Here is a 17,515-nt window from a genome sequence, read left to right on the forward strand (position 1 = left end):
ATGTAAGTGACGGCGAGTGCCTCACTCATGTCATTGCCTGGCCCTATTTGGTTCATAACAGACAGAAAGTACATTACCTTAAAAAGGTACAAGCTGCAACAGGTTTTGGCATTTATCCAGTAAAAACTGTCACTAACAGAGAAAGAGTCAGAAATTGCAACAAATATAACATGACAGTTTCTAAAAATGACTTAAATTGCAACAAATATAACATGACAGTTTCTAAAAATGACTTGACTGATTATAAGTAGAATACAAGGTCCGTACAATAATGCTGAGTCATAAATATACTCGGAAAACCGGTGATTTCTGCCAACATAAGGAAAGATATTGGAATTTAAGGATAAAAACACAGAAACTTCGTGAAACACCGCGTGAGTTGAGTACGAGCCAATGAGGGTACGAGCAAAAACAGGGCTCGTACTCAACCGACCAATCAGCACGCCCCTATGGTTTTCTGTCCGAAGGGGGTGAAGCAACCTGAGTCCAGGGTGTCATCATTCGGATTGGAAGTGGTCTGTGTGGCGGGTTTCTTCCTGTATTTATTGAAGGACTTTCTTCTCGGATATGCACTTCTGAGTAAGTTCTATGAACCAGTTGCTGAGTCTGCTAGCTTTAGCTTCCTACATTTGGGTAGTATTTGTGTAACCGGTAACAGCAAATGACCGTACAGTAGTACAGTGACACGTTAGCTCGTCTGACCTGACCGTCTGAAGCCAGCCAAGATGCCAACTTATATTCAACGGTGTCGATTTCCGTAATTGTACAAAGAAAACGTGCGCTCATTATGTGCTGTGTAAATGCTAAGTACACGCCGCATATCTGTGGTGGCAGTGGTGGCTCGCTGTGTGACGCAGTGTTTGTGTTGAAGAGCATCGGAGAGTTTGCTGCACAGAGCTCGTATCGTATACAAGACTGTACTGGGAGTAATCACTGCTAAATCACTTGATGTGACTCATCGGTGTCATTATATTAGGAACTGTTGCACAGATGCTGAGCGTTTTCTTGATGGTCCTTTTGTGATGTGTTGCTCGCTGATTTTGGCATTATGGATATTCACTCGGCATCACAGCAGACTGTACTTGCCAGATCTATCAAATTTAATGAGTTTGGGATGAGCTGGCATAAAGCACAGAGTAATGTAAGGTCCATCATTTAAACTTCCTGCTTCCCTCCCTATAGTGTTAACGGATATAACATCTGAGTCTCAAATTAAAAACCAGGCAGGTAGCCAAGAAGAAAGAGTTTAACATTGTACTACTGCCAAAAAAAATAGGAAACGGACAAATCAGCTGTTTTAGTCATTTGGAAGACACTCTGATTTTTCATTGTTTTGTCTCCTGAAAACCGCAGATATTTGTATTATTTTACATGAAACCGTTTTTTCTCTTATTTCCTGCAGTCTGACACTTGTGCCCATGCTCCATTTCCACACCTCAGCTGCCAATAACCACTCAAGAGGAAGAAGATGATTTTCACAGCCCGTTCAATCCTGTCACCACAAAGATCGTGCAAAAACCTCTCGAAGTAAGTTATTTATTGTGATAGACTTAGTATTAGAGTTGTCATATGTCTGAAAGTTTTCAAAACTGTTAGTTTGAAAGTTCTTTTGAGGCAGAATAAACCAGCTTTTCTAGCAAATAACTTTACCCAGGAAACACTTTGTGATTTAAAGGATGTATCCCTCTGTCTTTATTGTTTCTTCAGGATGTGTCTTCAAATCTGCATATGGCTTTCTTTGGCGCTTACTTCAATAGTTGACGCTGTGGGTAAGTAGGTTTTGCTAAAAAGTTTGTAAACTACTGTTAAATCCTCGGTTACATTAGATTGCTATAACTGAGAACAAGACTAGTTATAACTGACTGTATTAATAGGTTATAAAGTCATTTCTTCCTTCACCCTCGTATTCCTCACACCTCTCTTCTTCTCTTGCTCATTCCCTGCTATGGCTGTGGGATATTATATGTATCGATTTAGAAAATCAACTTTTACTGCACTGCAAACAACTGCACTCAGAAAACAACTTAAATATATGAAAGAAATATGATAGTATTCCCTTAAAAGTAAATACTGGCTAGACAGTGAGCTCCCTTGGTGGAGGTTTGCGCTCTTGGAGTGCTTCTTGTTTAGTACATGCATTTCTGATGTATATTTTTATTCTTAAACCTCTGTCTTGTTTCTTTTGTCCTTCAGACTGCAAAAACATCATATGTTCACTTGGCCAGCAGGTCATTCTGCCATGTAATGCTCCTGGAAATATGGTAGTCCTCGCCATGCAGTGGTCCAGACGTGACCTGACAGAATACGTGCTGCACTATCGTGATGACCAACTTGATCCAGACGACCAGGATCCGTCTTATACGGGCCGGGTAAACCTGACCAATACCCACATGCAGAATGGGGATTTCTCATTGATACTGATGAACATGACGACTGCTGACATTGGAACATACGAGTGTATAGCCTTCCAGAGAAGACCAGGGATGGACTCTGAAATCCTCAGCATCGTAAACCTGAATGTCAGTCAGTCAGGTGAGTTTGTGCTCATGTCAAATGATGACACTTTAAAAGAGTTTTCACCTCCCTGACTCCTGACAATTCACACCAATGCATTTTTTTTTCTCGACAGATGAAGGAAGCAGGAATGGAGTCAGCAGTGGCGCAGCTACAGGAAGAAACCATCTTGGTCTCATTGTGTCACTGTCAGTTATTGCAGGGATCATTCTGGTGGCTGGTATTCTCTTAATCTATATTAGGTGCCAAACTAACATTGGATCCTCAGCTTCCCCCCACTATGAAATGACATCAACATCTCAGCATGTCTAAATTAGAAAGACCCTCAAATTTATTCCAAACATCTAAAACTTAAAATGACAGTTAAAAGCTGAGGTGTGGCTTGTAGTGAAAAGCACAGAGAAGTTAATTAGAGTAGAATAATAGAAGCTCGGATCCATTTATCGTTTAACCTACATTAAGCAAATTCAGATTGTGGTTCGGCTCGGAACCACTTTGATTTGTGCCTTTGTCATATGTTTTCTAATGCTGGCCGTATATATGTCACGTGATAGATTGGCTGGGATTTTTTAGAGATTTCTTTGCACTGTTTACCACTAAGAGCGCTCTGGAGCCCATCGAGAATGAAATTTTAACTTTGATTTTAAAAAAATTACCGAAAGAATTTATATTTCATAACGAAGTCAACAGAGCAAACATTATGGCGCACAACAAGTTCATGCACCAAATTTGGAACGAGTCCAAATTAAGTTTCTTTCAAAGCTTTACTTCACAACATGAACCTTAACAAGTCATACACTAAATGTGTAAACCTTATGCAAAAGTATTTATTATAATGCACTGAAACTTTTTCTTATTTATTTATTTGGTTTTTAGTATAAAGGTGCTTTTAAAACTCCTAAATGAAAAAAGGTCCTACGTTTTCCCGACAGAATTTTGTGTGTTTTACATCCAAGCACAAATTTCCTGAAAAGAGAAACATGTTTTTATTGAAGTTACTTTCTGCCAGTAAAATGTTTTCATGTTTGCAGATCCGTTTTGTCTTTAGGTTGTTCTAGCTGCCAAAAACAACAGTGTTGTGGTGCTAAGAGGGAAAAGTCCCGTAAATTGTTTAGTAAGATTTAAATTATGAGGGATTTTTACTGACACCGTCTTGATGTTTTCGAACTGGACATGACAATGAGGGATGGATCTCTCTGAAAAACTGAGTTTACTTACAGGGTACCCACACGCTTAAGGTATTACCCTGCTTCATCTCCCTTATGACTCTCATGGGGATCATGGTTTAGAAAGTGAGCATCATGTTTATCTCATAAGACTAGAAAAAGGTGGCTGACAGCATGAACTCATCTGGGAGATGTTTACAGAGTTCACAAAGTAAATCGCCAGTCGACCCCAAGCTGTTCAAGTATTTAAGCATTATTGTATTTTCACTAAAGCACTGCATTATACTGAATAATAGAAGTCTTTAACTTTGAGTAGCATTCCAGATGTGGTTATGTATTATGTGATACTGTATGGTAGACAATGTGCCCATTAAGCATTAGGGCACTTTATTAGATACTTTATCAAATGTTGAAAGTTGAATGTGAAGGATCATAGTCAGAGGGCTGTGGGACATTGGCTACCAGCTGCTTATCACTAAAGGAAAGAAAGGTGATTCATGCCTTACGTTTTTATCTTCTGTCGTTTTCTGCTTCATGGCCTGATTACAGTGAATTTGTGGGACCATACTGTATGTTTTTTGACTCCCCAAGAAATGCATTAGGCACATAGAGAGTATACATTTTTGTAGCAATAATAACTGCTCTTTAACTGTTGAAATGGATGTTTTCAGGTACATGATCACATTTTTACCTGGTTAATGAAATTTCCTTGGTATCTCTAACAAAAGGGTAATGATAAGTGGCCCTATCATTATATTTATAGCGACAGTTTCATGTCTTTCAATGTGCTTTCCTATGTTACACTATTTAACATTGTGTTTGTTTTTATTTCCTTGGTCCAAAAAAGTTTGGGTTTAGTATTTTACAAAGGGCAAAGCATCCATACTTTTTACTGTGATGATGACATGATGACACTAAAGCCTTGAAACAAACTTTGAATATTTGTTCTTACTTTGTGAGTCTGTATATTGCTATGAACTGTGCTTTTTTAAAAAACATTTTTACAATGGAACATTCCAAGTGCCATCGTTTCTTTTGTATGTTCTGCACATGCTCTGTACAATCATGACCCTGAGACCAATAAAGATCTATTTATTCTTTTACTTGAGTGTGCTGCTCTTGTTGAGTCTTTATGGTTCACATAAAGATAATGTAGAGCAGAATTTGCGTTTTATTTTTTTTTATTAGTTTACATTTTTGTTTCCTCTTTAAATGTTTAGCTTTTGTTATTTTCAATGTCTGTTTTAGTTTTTAATTGAGAATATGAGGACTGTCAAATGGAAGATAGGTGTGACGATACACATATATACTAGCCTAATGATAAAATGGATCAGTTTGGCAAATATATTTTACAGTGTTTATTTATTCGACAAAATACGTTAAATGTCACCGTTATTATTGGCTGGCCGGAAACAGCGGGGGTGTCCAAATTCAGAGGCTGCTTCCACCTGAGGACCCGCCTTCGCGGTCTAAAGAAAGCCGCGTAGTACGTCACGAGCTCCCTCGGTGGAGTGAAACTGCGTCTGCTCCTTGCTGTCTAAAATGTAACCGGGCGCTGGCGTCAATTCTCCACCGTCTCACACTTTGTTTAATCAGTTTTCTGTTTGACGTTTATTCAGCTTTGTGAAAACCCCAGAGGACCCCTCCCGAGGGATTAATAAAGTTACATTTAAAGGAGCCAGCATCAGCTGAGAGATATAGAGGAGAACAGGGGGACAACAGACAGCTCTCTGTAGTTGACAGACTGGTAAAAACATTGAAAACAGTTTTTAGATATTTGCTTCCTGTATTTGCAGAAGTATCTCCAACACAAACTGTAACAGCTGCATGCAGGGAACCACTCAGTCATGTTTATCCTGCAGGACAGGATCTGACAGGGAAAGAAGGAAAAATAAGGGAACCACGGACAACTTTGATAATGCTTTGATTTATCCACAGTACATTTAGTTCAAATATTGTTTCCATCACAGAGGGATTGTGCTGGTTTCAGTGGGGAAAGTATGCAGCTCATTTAAATGTTCAAAGAGCTGTGAAAAGTTGTCCGTTCATAAAGTGTGTCAGTATTTTATAAGGATGCCATGTTTCTGTATCATCTCTCTCCTGTCAGAGCCTCTTCCAAACATCAGCCTGTTTAATGCTCTCATATCTTCAACATCTCGAGTAAATTATACTGCACAGTTTTCTCTCCAATAAAAGAATATTTACTGCATGAGTCTGTTTTCCATTTTATCTGAAACATTCAAGGAGGAGATCTTTTACTGTATTTTGGTGATATTGCCCTTAAATGTGACTAAAGCTTTCATACAGTGGTGATCACGGACATAACTCTGAGATCAGTCTGACTGAACTCTGAAAATCACTGAGTGTTATTTCACAGAACCATAATTAGATTAACTCAAACGGAAACACGCGGTGTTAAACAGTAGTATAATTATCATTAACTGTCAAAGTAAGTGCGTATTTTGCTTGTTTCCGTTTCCATCAAAAATCGAATTAATTAATAATTGTTTGATTTGTGTTGATGAAGGCCTGCCTCCTTCTCCTCACAGTCACTTTTTACGAGACCATGAGTGTGTTTCATTTTTTGTTCTGTCAGTCTTGGATGTGACTCCTGAAAAGAGATTCACCATGATTCTGGTTCTCCTTTCACAGTCAGTACTGCTGGTTTCTCTCTCAGACTGACTGAAGATGAGTGATCTGGAGTCTCCAGGATCCAGCCGTCTGTCTGTGACCGACACAAAGTAAGATACTGTCTCTAATGTACACGAAGGAAATAGAGAACATAGGTGAAATCAGTATGTAGAAACAATTACAAGTTTAAAAGGACAAGTAAGATTGAATGGGAGAGGACTGGTTTAACAGGAAGAAGAGAAAATCCGTGCAAAAAGTTTCACTTTGAAATCTTTAAAAGAATGTGGACAAACAGGTGGACTTGGTGTCAGTGGAGTTTACTCCTGGAAGTTTGAGATTATGATGATTATTACTTCAAAAACACCTGTACAGACGTTTATCACTCATTCCATACCAGCGCAGTGCCCAGTAACACTTTGAGGTGACTGGAGCTTTATATATAAAATGAATGCAGTCCGATCAGTTTATGAGAATAGTCAAAGTGACTTTGGTAATATTAGTTGCCAATTTTTAGTTGGTATTGGTTTGTAAGATTAGTTTAAAATAAAGACTTCATTTTAACTGAATTTTGTTACGTCTCAAGAATTTGGACGTTTAGCCTTAAGGACAAACCTAAGGAGGAGGTTGGACTTTAGAGTTGAGCCCAGAGATGTACGGCTGAGTGAGGGGCTACTTTTTGTCATCAAACTAAAAAGAAATAAAATGTAGGCTTAGAAGACACGGTTGGTTGTTTGGTTCAGCATCTCTGAATATCTTCAGAGCTGTAGAGGCTTCAGAATGTAGAAGTTTGGATGGAAACTCCAAATACTTGAAGCCCACAAGATGCATCTTTAAAAAGTCAAAAAGAAGCGAAGAATTGCTGTCGCTAAAACCAAAATAACATTTATAACAACAACAAAAGTGTATGATTTGGTAATATGATTGGAATGGAACAAATGGATTCTGAAAATCAGAGATTGAGTTTCCAAGTGAATAATGCAGCTGAAAAATTTTCCTGTTATATGAAGACTTTTAACCTGTAGTTCAGTATTGATCTGCCACAGTCAGCGAACAAAACTGCCAAAAAGGAAAAAGACATTAAGATCCTCAAAAGCTTGGCATAATATAGTCATACATTTTCACCTGAATACATCTGCCCTGTGCAAATCCGTTTCGAAGGCCTTTGCAGCTAATAATGGTCAATATATTAATTTAAAGAACACAGAAAAACAGCTGGTTCTTTTTCAGGGTTTCATAGCTTTTTTGTGTAGAATGCCAAGCTTTAATATTATAGAGATTTGCAAGTATCTACAAAGCATGATATGATGTGAAGTTCAACATCTGGGACATGTGTCCCGCTATGCATTGCAGAAAATGACTCAATCTCTTAGTACAGCAAACAAACAATGCAGGAGGGCGGGAAAATAATGGTCTCCTCTGCCGTGGCATCAGAAGTTGAGAATTGACGGGACAAAGTGTTGGGTTTCTCGTTTTGGGTTGCCGGGTCTATAGATCATAACACAGTTGAACCAAGCAAAGGAGAGGGCCCACCTGGTTTGTCTTGAGTGGCTGCTGTGAGATATGCAAGATGCTTGTGGTCAGTCAAACGATGAACAATGAGCAGGTGTTCTGCTCCCTCCCGCCAGCTAGCAGTTCCACTTCTCCCACGTCATAGTTTTGCTCAGTTCGAGAAAGACAGCAGAAGGGAAAAAGCTGCATTTTCCCTTCCTTGTTCTGGAACAAGATGAACTCCATCAACGATAAATTGTTGGGTGGTCACACACAGCTGACTGCAGCTTTCCAGTCTTATAAACAGTACATTTGTACAATGACTGAAACCAGCCCACTGGCTGTGACGTCAGTTCCTTGATCATGAATATGCAAATTGTCATGACCATTGATCAACAATCATTGATCAAAGACCATTGATCGTGGAATAATCTTCCACACTGCACCTAACGTGACAAACTGAAAGCAGTCATTGGGTGGGAAACCTTGAGGAGAACACTTTTGACCTTAGAGAAGAGCTCTGCATAGAAAAGGATCAGGTTTGAACTTAGTTTGTGCAGCTGTACCTTTAACTAAGGCAAGTTCCTGCATCAACTCGTCCTGTTGTCTTTTTGAACTGTGCTTCACTATTCACTACAGATGAATGCACTGTAAACACCTGCGTGTGAGTCACTTTGGTCACTTTGACAGTTGCACTGGTAATAATAATTTTCCCTTTGTGTCCTCAGAGAGAACAGTGATGTTGGTGTGGAGGAGGAGGAGCAGTTGTCCTGCTGTGCTTTGGGTCAAGATGTCTCAGAGGATTCAGTCGCTACCAGTTGTGGCATCTCTGTCCAAAGTAAGAGTCGGTATCCGTGTGCTGATGAACACATTTTTGAAAACTTGACTTCTTGTTTTGTAGGTGCATGAAAAAGATTTCATTCGATTTTTTATGGTATAGGTTTTTTTCCTGTTTTACTTTGAATGTTGTTTCCTTTCATGTCTCACGTTAGTTTTACTTCCTGCTTTGTGATTGTCTTAATTATTTTTCACCTGGTTTGCTAAAGTTCAGCTGTCATGTTCCCCACCTGCTCACAATATCAGGCAATCCTCAATATATACTACTCAAAACAATCAGAGGAACACACTGAAAACATAATGGCTCTCGCGCGGAGAAAAACATGCTGGAGATCAATACTGATGCAAACTGGGTGATGTGTTAGAAACGAAAGGATTCAATTGTTTGTTGGAAATAAATGATCAAAATACTGGATACTGGCTGAATCCAACTACAAACAGAAAATCAGAGTAAAAAACGCTGCAGCAGGCTTTTCCATTTGGCTCTGATTTCATAGCAGCAGCTCAAAATGAAATAGTTTGTATGGCTGCGTGTGCTGCTGGGCCAAAAGTTTAGCTGGTCATTTGTAGATTTTTAGATGAAATAAAAAACAAAAAAAACACTCAACAAAAGATCATCTAAAGAAGAGCAGAGTTCATGTACACACTTTATTAAGCAGCTACTGTACAACAAGAACAGAATCATGTAAATGGCCAAACAACAGCAACAGTAATCCCAGGGTGTAGCACAGCAGGCAAAGAGACGCAGTAGCACAGAGAGAGTAAAGGATCACATGGAGAACAAATGGAGCGCGCTCACGAGCCCTCTCTTCGTACAGAGCCAGAAACGTCTGACCCACAGAGCTCACTAAGACGACAATAACTCGTTTTTCCCACACAGATTACATATAACATCACACTGAATGAAATTACATGTAGCAGATTACATGAACTATATAAGATGAGGATTCGCGTATTAAGCATATTCAGAACTATTTCCTTCCATTATTTTCTTGGGTTAACAGTTTTTGTTGCTTTTCTGCTATCGCTTAAATTTTATTCATATAGCACCAAGTCACAACAGCCACCTTAAGGCACTTTATAGTGTTAGGTAAAGCCTCAGTAATAAAGCCTCAGACAACTCCCTACGAGCAACGACTTGGAGACATTAAGAAAGAAAAACTCTCTCTTTGTACAGTCGAACACTGAGACGGAACCAGGTTCAGTGACGGGCCGCCATCCACCACGACTGGTTGGAATGAGGGGAGGAGGGCAGGATAAAACCTGCAGGCTGAGAGCAAAGTGCTCCATCTATCTGATATGATACTGTGAGGCCTCTCAGATAAGATGGGGCTGTTTTATTATGGCCCTTTTTATGTGAGAAGCATTTTGAATTCAGCTCTGGATTTAACAGGGAGCCAATGATGTGAAGCCAGTATGAGGGGGATTTTCCCTCCTCTTAAAATGTCTCATTAGGAACATTTTTAACAGTTGCTTCTTGTCTCTGCTGTGACAAAAAAAGGTTCTGATTATGAATCAAAATGTTTTAAATAAGTCACACACTGGTTATAACTTAATGCCGAAAATGTCATGTTACACGATTTACTATTTTCTGAAGCTTATTTACAATTTACAATGCTTAACACCATTCCCATCCCTCCCGTCAAAAGATAAAAGTCTGTTTTTCATGCAGTTTCACACACTAAAGACATTTCATTCTTTTTGGTTTCTTGTTGTCAATCAGCAGATGCGAGTCTGGAAGAGGTTTTAGAAGAATATAAGATCAGTCTGAGGAGGAGGTTTGAAAGTGTGACTGAAGAAACTGATAATACAGGAAGTGGAACCCTCCCGAACAGGATCTACACTGAGCTCTACATCACAGAGGGACAGAATGAAGACGTTCATAACCAACATGAGGTGATGCAGCTGGAGACAGCTTCCAAGATGGAGGCTCTTGATGACATTACAGTCAGGTGTCACGACACCTTTAAAGCCTTACCTGACCAACAGAGACCCATCAGAGTGGTTCTGACCAACAGCGTCGCTGATCAGAGACGAGCAGTACAGTCTTCTGGAGCTGCTCCATGTTTTCCATCCAACATTACAGAAGGTCACAGCAGAGAAGCTCGCTGTCTGTAAACTTTTGTTCATCTTTGACGGCCTGGATGAAAGCAGACTTGGATCATTGGATTTCACCAACGGGAAGCTGCTGTCTGATGTCACAGAGAAGTCATCAGTCAGCCAGCTGCTGACAAACCTCATCCAGGGGAATCTGCTTCCCTCGGCTCTCGTCTGGATAACTCCCCGACCTGCAGCAGCCAATCAGATCCCTCCTAGACGTGTTGACAGGGTAACAGAAGTACGAGGCTTCACTGATGCCCAGAAGGAGGAGTACTTCAGGAGGAGATTCAGTGATGAAGAGCTGTCCAGAATCATCTCCCACATGAAGACATCCAGGAGCCTCCACATCATGTGTAGAATCCCAGTCTTCTGCTGGATCACTGCTACAGTTCTGGAGCACATGTTGACTACAGAGCAGAGAGGAGAGCTGCCCAAGACCCTGACTGACATGTACTCACACTTCTTGTTGGTTCAGATGAAGAAGGGGAACAAACATGTGGGGGGACATGAAACAAGTGAGATGGCTGAAAGGAAATTTCTTCTGAATCTGGGGAGGCTGGCATTTAAACATCTGGAAAAAGGAAACACCTTCTTCTACCAAGAAGACCTAGATCAGTGTGGTCTGGATGCTACAGAGGCCTTGTTGCACACAGAAGTTTATACGGAGCTCTTTAAACAGTGTTTGTTAATCTTGAAGGTGGCTTTTATTTGTGATTCAGGTCTCAATGTCTCTTTGTGTATACTTATATGCAGAAGTAACACAAAAGAAGAAGTGGGAGCTGGCCTGACACCAGTAACTGACTTCCAGTGAAAGCTTTGGCTAATAATATTTTTTAGCGAACATTTTTCTTGTAAAACAAAGGGGGGCCTAGCAAAAAAGGTTTGGGAACCACTGCTCTACAAGGTTGGCGAAAAAAAGAAAAAGTATTAACATTTTTTTATTTGGACTTTTATTAGTCCAAATTTTTTTATTTGGACTAAAAAAAATGTTCGAAGTGGACTAGGTGCTAATTTTCAGATGTCAGGTCTACATCTAGAATCAAAATGAGCACATACATAAACAACCAAAGTGAAGCATTAAGACAAAACATAGCAACGTCAAACAGCGTCCACACATTTTGCCACAAATACATGCAAAACAACTAAATTGGGCCACAAAAGTGATGTAAATTGACCAAACTAAGACACAAATCAGACAAAAACAGATGCAGGATGATCACAAACAGACACGTCGGCTACAAACTGATGCAAAATGACTAAAATCACACGTGTAACACTTTCTACATATTTGACAACAGAAGAAAAACACAAACAAACTTGGAATGCATTTTTAATTTGGATTTTTTTTATTTCATGCCGAATTAGATATTTTAAAAATCAAGCCAAAGTCTCCTCCCTGTTTGTACTGTAAGGTCAAAGCCCTACTGTACTACAGAGAACCCCAACAATCAAATGATCCCCCTCTGAGCAAGCACGAGGCGACTGTGGGGAAGAAAAACTCCCTTTAACAGGAAGAAACTTCCAACGGAACCGGGCTCAGAAGGGACGGCCATCCGCTGCGACCGGTTGGGGGGATGGAAATCAAAAGGAGACGAGATGGCGTGAACTACAGTTCTAAAATTTGGATTTGAGGGCTGATCCCAAAATTTTATGGTGATGTTTTTAAAAAAAGGATTTGGTGCTAAAAGTCTGCTTCAAGATTTTAAAAGAAGCAGGGCAGTGGGAAAAGCCAAAATGGTCATTTTAATGATCTCTGGCTTTAGTGAACCACCTGAAGGGTTTTAGCAATGTTTTTCCCACCGCAGAAAAAAACCTGGATATTTTGGACGTCTTTGGGGGACCCGGGATGACTCCGAGAGTGATTTTTAGATGTCTAATCAGAGCCTCATCAAAAGATGAATCATTTGCCATCAAAGCCTTTAAGACATTGTCTGGGGAGCCAAACTCCTTGATGAGGCGTTTGGCTATTTTCTTGATGAACTTTGTCTTGTCATTTGTCAGACTTGTGGCAGACGCTGTGCTGCTGAGTTCAGGCTGCATTAGATTGCTCAGACGGTTGATGACCGTGTCTATTTCTTTTGTAGTAGTTGCGATCCGAGCAGCAAACTTTTGGGTCTCAGGTTTAGATTTATAGATGACTCTCATGATAAGGAGCAACGCAAGGTCATTGGAAATTTTCTCAACATCAGAAGATGAACCTGACACAGAATCCATCTCTGATATTTTGGAGGAATCTTTGAGAGAGTGTTTCAGGCTCAAGGCTCCAGATGATTTATCTGGAGAAATGCTCCCAGGTTGTGGCATTTGAGGTGACTTGTCAGATGCCACAGAGCATTTATCTGGAGAAATGCTCCCAGGTTGTGGCGTTCGAGGTGACTTGTCAGATGCCACAGAGCATTTATCTGGAGAAATGCTCCCAGGTTTTGGTGTTGGAAGTGATGCACCAGATTCTTTTCCTCTGCCATCTGAATCAGGGCTTTTTTCCTGTGTTGTGGTCTGTGCTCTTTTAATAAAGTTGTGGATGTCTTCCAGGGCCCCAGAAATCTTGTCCATTTGAATCATTTGATCTTTCTCTTCATTGCAGAAGAGTAAAAGCTTCTGCAAAAACCTTTCTACTGTGTCATCTATGAGGACATAGAGGACTTCAGCAGAAATGCGACGCTTTGAGCCCTGTACTGATTTCGGAGTCCTGGAGATGACCGTGTCTGAGAGGGACCTACCCATTAGAGGTATGGGGATTTGATAGCCTCGATCCACCGTAAGTAGATCAAACAGGTTTGCCACTAAGTCCTCCGTAAAATTCCTGATATGCCCACTATTTTTAAAGTCCCCCAAGGTCTTATCGATGAGGAAGAGTTCTTCTTTCTTTGTTAATTTGTCAAATAACTGATTAACGTCTGATCTAATGACGTTAAAGTCGACTGAAGAAGAACGTTTAATTGCGGTTCCCAGGCTTGCCGTATGTGGAGAAGGGGAGCGATGAGCCTCTGTACTCTGGGGAGCAGCCGTTTCAGGTACTGACCCTGGGAGAATGAAAACTATACTTTCATTGGAGGGCGCAGTTTCCTTCTTGGGGTGATTGCAAATGTTTTGTAGACAAACAAAATGTTTCCTGTTTGCCTTTATTCTTTTTTTCAGCTCTGTTTTCATTTTTTCAAATTGTTTTTTTGCAAACATGGAAAAGTTGTGTTTGCGTGCTTTGAGCCTGGCGTGTGAGGTGGATGGCACACATTTGGAGAAGAAGTGTCTCACCTTGTGGATAATTAAGCCTGCATTAAAGGCAGGTTTGGGTAAGTTACATTTCTCACAGAGCTCTTCACTGCTTGAATCCATGTTAGCAAGTATCTCACCTACGATGTCAACTGCAACCATTTCTACTGGGGTTGGAGCCTGGATACTTTGTGTTTCTGCAGTGGGTTTTATATGGCTTTGTGATTCTTCTGGGAGCTCATCTTTATCTTTTCCTGCCATCTCTCCATCTGAGCTCCTTGTTGACAGAATAACAGAAATCTCTGCGATTGCTGATTTCACTGATATTTTTGAACCAGTACGTTCTGTACTGGAATGAGACCCATTTGTCCCACACTGGCAGCGCAGCTTACATGCTGCATACCTTTTCAGGCATGAGGCAGCGCAACAAACCATGCGGTGTAGTTTCTTAATACTACTAAATTTGCCGCTAACATAAACGGCAGGGTCTACTGGGAAATCGGGGCTTTTTTCAATCAGTGCAATGGTTGAGCTGACCTTTTCTGAGATCTCTTCCTCAACCATCAGCGTCAGCTTGTCAGCGCTCTTATCTTGCTGTTTTGAGACATTAAGAGCGCCGGCGATGGCAGCTGAGATCGAGTCTCCGAGGGACACCCTTATTTTCCCCTCATCCATAAACTCTTCCCTTATCATGGGTTCCTGAATAACAGAAAGGGCAATCCTCAGGATGCTGGCAGAGGCGATCTGAATGATTTCAGAAATCATATCAGCGAGCACGGCATGGACGCTGGAGTCGCATTTTCCATTTTCTATAATGCTCCACTGAACTTCAGAGAGCCTTTCAAAGCACCTGTTGATTGGCGGGATAATCTGGTCTGGTGTGACCACGATTGAATTTTCGTTGATGGTTTCCATTGTTGTGTCACAAATTAGATTTTCTCCGTTTGAGCGTGTGAGAATTTTCTTGTATTACAGAGCGCCGACTGCTGAACGTTTTGCAAACACATGAGCATCGAGTTCTGATTTTTCTGTCTGAGAGCCGTTATTTATAGGCTCGGTTGTCTGTGACGTTACTGACAGACCAGCGCGAACGCCTTTGATCTGCCAGTGACGTCACAAGAAACGCACGCGGAGAGGCGGCGTTCCTTGCGCGCTCACAGATTTGAATGACGCTTTGGAGTTGACGGCACGCCGCAATGCATTGTGGGAGCCCGGCACCATTTTCGGGGTCTACGAATCAAAACAAACACGCTGTGTTGGAACGACGATTACAAGATGCTTAAAAGCAGTTCCTGACCCACCAGGATTCATTGGAATCATAGGTTGGAGGACGTTTTGGGGAAATGGCCGACGGTCGAAGCGGAGAAGAAATAAGCTCTTAAAAGTTAGTTCTGGGTTTTTATCCCACTTCATATATACACCAGGACACATGTTAGCATAATGAAAGAATTGTAGAATTAAGTGGAGTCAACAACAGCAGCATAGTGCAGTCATATCACAAATGTTAGCGTAATGAAAAAGTCTTACAAAGTCAAATTTAGCTAACCTTCGGCTAAGTTACGTGACGTTAGTGATATCGCCACTTAACGCGGCTCTTTGGTCGGTTAGTTAGTGTCATCCAGGGAAGACGGACGTTGTTTTGCTGTGCTGTATTTTTATGTGAAGTGTATATATTTATTTTTTATATTGCATGTATTTTGTGCAGTGTTTTATTTAGTTTGCATGTTTTTAGTTGCCGGCAAATTGTCCTGGAGAGACTCCGCCTTTTCCCCCGTTTTTACTAATTGGACACACCTGAGAGAAAAGAAAAGGTAATTTACAGAGTGCTCAAGGACACATAAGAGGTTTGGAGCCGGTGTTCAACAAAAATGTAACACGGAGAATGCGAGACAGACAGAGGAAAGACACAGACGATCAGAGGGGAGAGCGAGAGACGATCAGAGAGTAGAGATGATCAGATGGAGCAGACGACCAGCGACTGGGAAGAGAGATTACCAGCGACTGGAAAGGGGAAACGATCAGAGGAAAAAAAGGCAGGTGACCAGCGACTAGGGACGCGTAGCGGCAGTCTGGTGGCAATAACGACAAGAGCCAGCTCGTGCACTGCGGGAGAACAGAAGCAGTGAGACCGCGGTGCCGATTGCAGTTTGAGGAAGCGGCGGGCGGAGTTGAGAGCTCTGCCCACCCGGGTAAGTCTTTGACTTATCCTTTTTATAAAGTAAACTGCCAAAGGAATAGTGACTGCCGCTCCCTCCCTTTCTTCAGTGCACCAGGACGTGGAATGCGGGGAGGAAGGCGAGGACTCCGCTGGGTTTCCCTCTTTTAATACTACGCTGGACCTCTTAGTTTTCTGTGACTTTTAGGCCGTGGTGGATTCCACTGGACTTCTAATGTTGTGTGTTATTGATTTTTATTGTGTCTTCCCTTGGCCAAGGTTGTTTTAATTCATTTTATATTTTTAACTATTTAAACATAATAAATTATATTTTTAATTCTACAGTTTTTGTATCGTGTGCTTTTCCCTCGGCGGCTCCACTGCTCTGCCCGCTTTGAGGAAGGTTTCCTTCCTTTTAAAAAACACAAACCATCTTGGAAACATAATCAGCCTTTCCGCTCCGGTGTCATATTAGTTTAGGTTTGTGCCGAAGCTGGGTCTGTTTGTCAGTGTGAAGCCAAACGTGCTTTAACGTTTTAGGAAACACCGAGCAGACGGTTCATACTTGCCAACATTCAAAGGGCTGTTGGGGGGGGGGGGGGCAAATATATTTTACAGTGTTTATTTATTCGACAAAATACGTTAAATGTCACCGTTATTATTGGCTGGCCGGAAACAGCGGGGGTGTCCAAATTCAGAGGCTGCTTCCACCTGAGGACCCGCCTTCGCGGTCTAAAGAAAGCCGCGTAGTACGTCACGAGCTCCCTCGGTGGAGTGAAACTGCGTCTGCTCCTTGCTGTCTAAAATGTAACCGGGCGCTGGCGTCAATTCTCCACCGTCTCACACTTTGTTTAATCAGTTTTCTGTTTGACGTTTATTCAGCTTTGTGAAAACCCCAGAGGACCCCTCCCGAGGGATTAATAAAGTTACAGCTGAGTAGTGAGTTGTATGTGAGGCTGGACACTAAGGAGAAAATGATTTTTAATGAATGGCAAGGCACATAAATTGTGCTGGAAGAGAGTAACCAAGTATAGAGATGGAAATGTGCTAATGTGAAGAAAGTGTGTTGAGAAGGGAGAAGGAGTACTTTGGACGAAAATTGAATTAGAGAAGGAAGTGAGGCAACTCTGAAGAGGATGGAGACGGGAGGCATAGAGAGGGTAGGAGTGAAGGCTATGATAAGGTGCGAAGAGAGTAACTGTGGTGCTGCATAAGAAAGTCCTGAGGGGCAGAGAAGTATGTGATGGGTTGAGATTACATCAGAGAGAGGCTCTGAGCCCCTTCTTGTTTGCACTGGTGATGGAGAGGCTGACAGATGAGATCAGGCAAGAGTCTCCGTGGATGATGTTTTCAGACAACCACAGAAAGGATTTGTGGATGTAGTGAAGGTGGACATGCAGGGGGTTGGTGTGAC

At 41.3% G+C, this 17,515-nt stretch overlaps 2 protein-coding genes and 1 pseudogene across 2 annotated transcripts; 2 read left to right on the forward strand and 1 right to left on the reverse strand.

Moving 5' to 3' along the window:
• Nucleotides 1–442: 442 nt before the first annotated feature.
• On the forward strand, nt 443–4,775 carry LOC147313144 (uncharacterized). Its single transcript, XM_086265106.1, has 5 exons — nt 443–579; nt 1,403–1,527; nt 1,708–1,769; nt 2,194–2,532; nt 2,630–4,775. Exons 2-5 carry the CDS (start codon nt 1,469–1,471, stop codon nt 2,824–2,826), a joined length of 657 nt encoding a protein of 218 aa, XP_086121232.1. The 5' UTR covers nt 443–579; nt 1,403–1,468; the 3' UTR covers nt 2,827–4,775.
• Nucleotides 4,776–6,000: 1,225 nt separating this feature from the next.
• LOC147313145 (NACHT, LRR and PYD domains-containing protein 3-like) lies at nt 6,001–16,443 on the forward strand (annotated as a pseudogene).
• On the reverse strand, nt 11,722–15,029 carry LOC147313146 (uncharacterized). Its single transcript, XM_086265105.1, has one exon. It carries the CDS (start codon nt 14,859–14,861, stop codon nt 12,480–12,482), a length of 2,382 nt encoding a protein of 793 aa, XP_086121231.1. The 5' UTR covers nt 14,862–15,029; the 3' UTR covers nt 11,722–12,479.
• Nucleotides 16,444–17,515: the final 1,072 nt, after the last annotated feature.

The sequence above is a fragment of the Aulonocara sp. 'chitande type north' Nkhata Bay genome, linkage group LG15, assembly GCF_057382095.1.
Source record: "Aulonocara sp. 'chitande type north' Nkhata Bay isolate Kocher_YH1m ecotype deep benthic linkage group LG15, A_spYH_male_GT1.1, whole genome shotgun sequence".
In the NCBI taxonomy this organism is placed as follows: Eukaryota; Metazoa; Chordata; class Actinopteri; order Cichliformes; family Cichlidae; genus Aulonocara; species Aulonocara sp. 'chitande type north' Nkhata Bay.

Bases quoted from the DNA above. Each gene is read 5' to 3' on its own strand.
- LOC147313144 (XM_086265106.1), top strand. From the start codon at position 1,469: ATGATTTTCACAGCCCGTTCAATCCTGTCACCACAAAGATCGTGCAAA. The intron at 1,528-1,707 runs GTAAGTTATTTA...TTGTTTCTTCAG, and splicing joins TCGTGCAAAAACCTCTCGAA to GATGTGTCTTCAAATCTGCA. The intron at 1,770-2,193 runs GTAAGTAGGTTT...TTTGTCCTTCAG, and splicing joins TTCAATAGTTGACGCTGTGG to ACTGCAAAAACATCATATGT.
- LOC147313146 (XM_086265105.1), bottom strand. From the start codon at position 14,861: ATGGAAACCATCAACGAAAATTCAATCGTGGTCACACCAGACCAGATT.